The sequence below is a fragment of the Strongylocentrotus purpuratus genome, unplaced genomic scaffold (genome assembly GCF_000002235.5).
Source record: "Strongylocentrotus purpuratus isolate Spur 01 unplaced genomic scaffold, Spur_5.0 spur5_scaffold_9, whole genome shotgun sequence".
In the NCBI taxonomy this organism is placed as follows: domain Eukaryota; kingdom Metazoa; phylum Echinodermata; class Echinoidea; order Camarodonta; family Strongylocentrotidae; genus Strongylocentrotus; species Strongylocentrotus purpuratus.
Genome location: NW_022145615.1, coordinates 12,379,891 through 12,387,550, shown reverse-complemented (window position 1 = coordinate 12,387,550; position 7,660 = coordinate 12,379,891). Strand labels below are relative to the sequence as shown.

The 7,660-nt window shown below is 40.3% G+C and overlaps 1 protein-coding gene across 1 annotated transcript in view; it reads left to right on the top strand.

Moving 5' to 3' along the window:
- Window positions 1–5,897: 5,897 nt before the first annotated feature.
- The window catches only part of LOC100893027 (uncharacterized protein C3orf38 homolog), a 3,657-nt gene continuing 1,894 nt past the window's right edge, over window positions 5,898–7,660 (top strand). The window contains exons 1-2 of the mRNA XM_003731225.3: window positions 5,898–6,094; window positions 6,793–7,660. The exon at window positions 6,793–7,660 is cut by the window's right edge and continues 1,894 nt beyond it. Coding sequence (XP_003731273.3) covers window positions 5,974–6,094; window positions 6,793–7,583 — 912 coding nt within the window. The 5' untranslated portion in view covers window positions 5,898–5,973 and the 3' untranslated portion in view covers window positions 7,584–7,660. The remainder of the gene's footprint in view (window positions 6,095–6,792) is intronic.

The following is a 7,660-nucleotide window of genomic DNA, read 5'->3' as shown; positions in this document are numbered from 1 at the left end:
TAGATCCTTAGCTATATCTTTAATTTGGGTATCTCCTGACGACCACTTGTCTGTCTGACGCCAGCCCATGTCGCTGGATAGACCTGGACAAATGGTTCCGTCCTGTCCCTCAGTTCCAGTTCCAGTACAGCTACATGAATCCTAAAGAAATTAGATATAACTATAATCTATTTCTAGTAATTTGTTCAATCTATAATAACATATTACTATTTGTATACAATAATATATAATATAAGAAGCTCTTGACGGATTACATACACAGTGCACAATCTGGTGTTTCTAGCATTCATAGATAATAACATTTTCTTCCAAAATTCAATTATTTTCACAAGTACCACTTTGTCATGATTTTAGAGCGTACAATACTTCGGAATCTCATATTTGATATCATAACACAAACACACTAATTAAAGCAATACCACACTAATATTTAGCAAATCAAAATACATTAAAAAAACTAGACATAATACTTGTTTGGAACAAGTATAGGTGGGCTGGTCAACTTAAATTTGAAAACAAAATAGAGCAAAATGAAGCGAGATACTGCTTGAAAATTCTTAAAAAACACTATCATGTAGATTCATTACGTGAACGAAATTCACCTTCTATAGTCATAACACGCAAATTATGAAATTTCTGACATGAGGCCTTTAATCAAAATTTTCACTCTGATGACGTCATCAAAATGAAAAAAGTTACAATTGAACTTGTAGAGAATTATCTTAGCTACAACATATTGAAATTTTGAAGAAAATCAATCAATATATACAGAGATACAATCAATTTTCCATAAATATGCTGACGTCATAATATGCAAATTCGTATTTTGAGTTCCAAGGCCATTAAGATGATGTCACGATACACTTAATGGCCAAATGAGACATGAAATCATATTTCTGACTCATACTCTTTTCAAATATTAAAACAGAATTGGGGTCCAGGTGCATCCCAAAGAGCTATAATGGATTGTGTATAGGCATTTTTTTGCCCATGTATGTTATGTATTACAAGAGCTCGCGCGCACTGACATTTATCTTGAATTTACGCTCATCTTGTTAATAATGGTCATAAAGAGATAAACATGGTATCAAATTCCTTGAAAAAATATGAGAAATGTCATAAAAGAAAAAAAATGGCGATTCTATGTTTTGTAATGGTGTTACGCGCGAAAACGCGCGCGCATGCTCGTACGCGCGATTTTTTATAAAATGCTTAATATGACCTGAAACGTATACAAAATAAATTTTAGACGATTTTGAGCATTTAAAAAATTTGCGCGCGCACTGACGCGCGGACGTACGCGCACGCGCGCGTTTTTTGACCTGAAATTAACCGGACTGATATTGACCTTAATCATGATAAATATGAATGAAAAATACCTTTTGGTTATGAAGATATGATCATGAGATGATTTTCAGAAAATTTCACAAAATGGCGCCTAGATGACGTCATCAGTCAAGGTCAAGGTTAAAAACCTTACCTTGCTTTGTTTATATGCCTATACATATGTGTGCCAAATTTCAAGTTATTTGATTGAGCCATTGTCAAGTTATCTTGCTAACAAAAAAGTGGTTCAAAATAAAAAAAATAAATAAATAAATAATAATAATAAAGGCGATTTTAACAAAAATATAAGGTGGTCTGTATTAGATACAGCCCACCTGAATATGCAATAACACAATCATGATACATAACTTGTATAGCCATCACTAATATTAAACATAATGACTATTCATAACTTGTCATTGGTGTTTGTAGATACACTAATTACAATTTTCCAATGTGGAATCACAGGACTATAAGATTGTCCTCTACAACACCTTTTTTTATTATTAAAAAAGAGCTGAATATAGTATTCTGACGAACAACCTGTAATACTTTGTGTATTACTTTTTCAAACAGGTGATTAATATTCTTAGAAATAGTTATGAAGTCTACGCCCCACCAAATGTTATTGGCTTGGGCCTGCTCACTCGTGATGAAACTTGCACCTCATTGGTTGAAACTTTCACTTTCTACCTGCCAGAATGACCAGATAACAAAACTGTGTTTCTTCTTGGAAATGTCTGACCACTGGATGTTTACTTTTCCCCCATTCATCCTTTACCTTCATCTTTTATGGACATAAGGCTGCATTTTCAGGGATAATCCCAAGAACTCTGACGAATGACTACTGTGACGTTTGACCAGCGTCACACTTTTCATTATTACTTGGAAAACTTGTACCATAAGTTTTTTTCTACATTTCCATGAAAATTATCATCGTTTTTGGAATGTGCTATCTCAAGACAGTCCTGCTAGCAAAGAACATACGTAACTGTATATGACATACTTAATACATAATAACCATAAATCTGAATACAAAAAAATTATATCATCGCTATGCGATAACAAATGTGGTTATAATCATAATAATGCCTTTGCATATCATACAATAAATAGTCTTATTACAATTTATGATACATACAAATATTCAAAGTCATCTCTTGACGCTCATTGTGTGATGTATATTTTTGTTCCTTTGTAACGTCGGGTGATACTTTTGTTTTCATAGCGAACACGGTGCCTCTGTCGATGTGCCTTTCTATCTCTGTACCAGGCTCTCTTATTCTAAAAAAATGAGAGGAAAGAAGGAAGAGGGAAATATTTAAGAACTTTAAGATATCCAATGTTATTAGCCTGAAGGTGTGAATCTGCAGACTCCTATAGATACAATACTCCACCCCAAAAACATGAAAGAAAGGAATACAATGTCTGGTATCACTGCTCTGTTATCATAGGCGTTATCATATTATATCACACATTACAAGGAAAAAGAATATCACACGATGATAAACAAATTCACGCAACAAAGGTTATTGACTTCAGGTGATCAAAATAGATGAATTTGAAAACTCCCATGGAATATATGTTTTCATTTCTATATCTACTACTCATTAAACAGTTCGTGTTTAAGCAATTGATATCAATGATGTTTCATTGTTACTTTCCTATTCACAGAACATTTTCCGTGGAAGGATACTATACCTGATTGATTTATATACAGACGCGTACGCAGGGGGGGGGGGTGTTTTGGGGTTTGCCCCCCTCAATTTGTTTTTGAAGAAAAGAAATGAATACTCCCTACCCCCCCCTCCCCCTCCCCCCCCCCCCCTCCCCTCCCTCCCCCCCCCTCCCCCTCCCCCCCCCCTCCCCCTCCCCCCTCCCCCTCCCCCCTCCCCCCTCGCGAAATCTCGGTCGGTGCGATTTCCAAATGTTCAAACACCCTCCTTGAAAAAATCCTGCGTACGCCACTGTGCATAATATATATGTGGAGCTTTACCTTACGAAGAACTAGACAGATACATTTTTGTCTGAATGGGAAAAGAGGTAGGTCATGTTTACTCTTTACAAAAATGGAAACAAAAGAAGTTCTTAAACCTCCTTTTTTGCTTAAATTGCAAAGGCTGAGACATTTTCCTGGCCTTTGCACACACAAAAGTAATAATAATAATAATAATAATAATAGTAGTAAAGGACAGCAATTTTGATAGAGCTACGCACCATTGTTCTCTTTATTTCAGTTTTCCATTGCTGTCCTTCAATCTTCTAATGAGAATGTGCTGAATATAATCCCATCATCAGGAGCGGGTTTTTTTCCTCTTTATATCATGTTATTTTTTGCACTGATACCTCACAATATTTAAATCAACATTTAGACCATCACACCCAACTGCAAGGTATGAAGCTTAAGCAATATCTTGTGTGATGTATGAAGAGAAACGAATATTGAAAGTTTCCCTGATAATGTTATCACGATGTAGGTGTATATGCCGGTTCAAGGTCACCTTCCCCGGACAACTTTACCTCCGGATAACTACCCCCTAGGACAACTACCCCCGGGGTCCGGGGGAATTGTCCTAGTGGGTAGTTTTCTGGGGATGGATATCCAGAGGGTGGATGTAGGGATACGGTATATACTAATGTCTAAAACAAATAATTTCCGCTATGGGATTTCTCTTTGAAGGCGCCCTTTTTTAAGAAAGCGCCCTTTATTGTTGGTGCCTCACGGGTTTTAGGCATTTAATTACGGTCGGATGAGCATATTTTGATACCTTATTTGTGGCACTGGCAGAACACAAATTAGCGTCGGGTCCAGGGGGCGGATTCGCCAGAAGCTCAGGGGTTTTGGGCATTAAATTACCGTCAGATGAGCATCCAGGGACCCGCCTTAGGGCACTAAGTGGTGTCTATGGGGCAGAGTCCTCGGAAGCTCAGAGATTTAAGGCGTTTGATTACGGTAAAATGAGCATAATCACTGACAGGACACTTTGGCGTAAGGTCCAGGGGACGGAACCCCCATAAGCCCAGTGGTTTTAAGCATTAAATTACCGTCAGATGAGCATCCAGGGGCCCGCCTTAGGGCCCTGGGTGTATTTCAGTGGGCAGAGCCCCCGGAAGCTCAGGGGTTTTAATCACGGTCAGATGAGCATTTGTACCTCATTATTTTTGTGACACTGGCATGTCACTATTCTTTCTTTCTTTCTATTTCTCCTAAATAAACTTTTTCCAAAAAACAGTGTGGGGGAGCACGTGTACCCCGAGCCCTACCGTTTCGCGGGCCCTGACATGCAGGCCTCCACACCTAATTGTTGGCGGGAAAAATTGCAACTGATATCCCCTACATTTCTTCTTCCTCTCTTTTTATTTCCCTTTCCATTGCCCTTCCTTCTCTCTCTCTCTCTCTCTCTCTCTCTCTCTCTCTCTCTCTCTCAGTTTGCTGGACGGGGAGGGGAGAGGCAAGGGCCTGTTGCCCCCCTACCCGATCCACACGTTGTTGGCGGGAAAATCGGAACTGATATCCGGCCCCTTCTTTTCATTTCTTCTTCTTCTTTTTTTCTCCTTCCCTTTATCTCCTCTTTTTCCTTATTTCTTTCCCTTTCCTCCCTTCTCTCTTTTTTTTCGACTGGGGGGTGGGGGGGGGGGACAACCATCCTCTAGGACAAGGCTCTTTCGGCCCCCCCCCCCCTCCCCCTCGATCTCCTGTTTCTTCCCTTTCTTTTCTTCTTCCTCTTCTTTCTTTCCTAGCTTTCTCTCCTCTTTCCCTTTCCCTTCTTCTCTCTCTCTCTCTCTCTCTCTCTCTCTCTCTGTCTCTCTCTGTCTCTCTCTTTTTTGGGGGTGTGGGGGGAGGGGCGTGGGGGCAAGACCTGCTCGCCCATGGATTCACGCTTGAACCCCCCCCCCCCCCCGGTTTCCACGCCAGTGTCTGTACTAGTCTTGTCCTTTCGAGACCATGATGTTTTTACTAAGTCGATCGCCCGTAGCTACAGCTAGCGTATATTCTCATCCTTCATTACTCAGTTAATGACTCACAGATTACATCAATAACAAACTTTATGGGAAAGCCTGCCACACCGACCTAGAATGTAGAATTAAATTTGATCCCTAACCTGCATGAAGCTTTGCCTTTTTGCCCCATGCCCGGACCGATTCCCTAGGTTGAAAAAACCAGAGATAAACTAAATAAGGCAAATGCTCTGGAAAAACCTAATGGCAAATCGTCCCAATAAAAATAATCTATTTGAATCTCTATACCTAAACACCAAACTATTGTTCTGTATTAAAATTTCCACTTGAAATTTGTGTCGTGTATCTAGTGTCTGACAAAGCTAGAATGGCTACCACGCCCATTTCCCTCTCTTATTATGCCTTTCTGAACATTCCTTTCCTTCTCAATACAATAACTTACACCTGCCTAAGTTATTCAAACCATCCCGCTTCGCGGGATGGTTTGAATCATCTCGCCACTCCCATTACGTAATCATTAAACGGATCCGCATATACAACATTTTCCTGCTATACGTTGTACCGCAGGAAAATACAAATGTGTACAGCACAGCACAGGGGAATCCCCTATAGTCTATATGGGAATCGCTATACGAATTCATAAACTGGATCTGGAGCTATAGATGTAGCCACTCGTACTCCAGCAAAATGCTATCTGAAGGAGAAAGGAACGGGGTACGGAAACTCTTAAGAATGATTTCCACAGAGGATCTTGTTCAACTTGCAAAAACTGTAACAAACAGGCTTGTTTTTGTTGAAAACAGAGAAGGTATGTAATATAATTCTGGTATGCTGTCCGTCAATCCTCGGTCCCATGTGTGTAGATTTGTGTAAGACAGAAATTAAAAAAAAATAATAACAAGTGAAGTGTCACACCAGCTTAGACTTCATGTAGTTGTCAAAGGTTTATTGATCATCATGACCCTTTTGAATATGTCAAGCGAATGATTAGTTTACTCTTCTTGCTTTAGAGATGTGAGTCTTGCCTAGCCCAGCTCAGAGTCTTGGCAATCAATTCGGCCAGTTAAACAATTTGCCACAAAAACTGTGCACATTGCATTGCGCAAGTAAATTATATCGTGCTTGCTTCGATGTTGTTATCCCATTTACATTAGTGCAACAGTAGACTAACTGTTCTATGTACATGCATGTACTCCCACTTGTGCTTTGGCCTAGTATATTATGAGTATGAATGAGTGTAAAATGCAAGGAATTCAACTCACTAATGTTAAAAGACATAATTCTATGAAAATAATTTTTAATTTACACTCATACTCGTAGGCCAGTTTTGAATCCATGTTAAGCATTCACTGCTGCAGTAGTGTAAATGAATACTAATTATATCTGTGTATATACTGACTAAAAATGTGCTAGATGACAGTTGATAACATGATTCTTTAACTATACCCTGCCAAAAAATTAGAATGTTTATATCCTTACTTATTTTTATCCTTTTCTTTATGGTAGAGGCTGCCAAGGCAATCATAATGTATTCTGACAGTGCAGAACAGTTTCTCCGCCGCAAGCTAGTGAAGCGAGATTTAATCTTCATTTACCTTGCTGATCTCAATGTGCCTATGTCACCTGGTGCAGATAAGAGCAAGCTTATTCAAAGGGTGCTGGAGTGTTGGCAGACTACGGTTGATGATCCGAGTCGCGGGCAGATTGCTGGTAATGATACGAGGCAGATGACGGATGATTCGAGGCAGACAACGGATGATACGAGGCAGACGACGGACAATACAAGGCAGACGCGGGATGATGGTACGGGCCATCCTCCATCGTGCCAGGATCTAGCGGTACACTTCTCCTCTTGGTTCTTCACGCAACTCAACCAACTTCACCCTCAGCATCCCTCGGGAACCACCAGAGACTGGGGACCCAGGCACTTCTTGGACGATGCCAGCCTCAAACTTTATGTCCTCCGCGGAACCGACCGCAGCTTGGACGCATACGGCGGCTCGGGCTTGGTCTCACAGAGATTAGGTTGCCTGGTGAAGGAAGAAGAATTGGTGTTCAATCCAAACTTGTCTTCGGAGGGTACTCGAGGGTGCGGTGAGCCGCATGGACTGGTTATGATCTCGGTGTGTGGGACAATTCACAAGGCGGGAACGTGTATAGGACTCTTTGAGCAAAACTTTGGACTCGTCAGAGATCCCATGGCAGAGAATAACTGGAAGATTAAATTCATCAAATTGCAAATGAAGGAAGAGTCGTCAAGGAGTGTACCAAAATTAGGACAGTTCCCTCAACTTTAAACGCTACCACAATGTATGTATGTAAAGGCAGGTTTGGCAGTAGACTGAAAGCTTCAGTCTCTAGTATCGACGGTCGT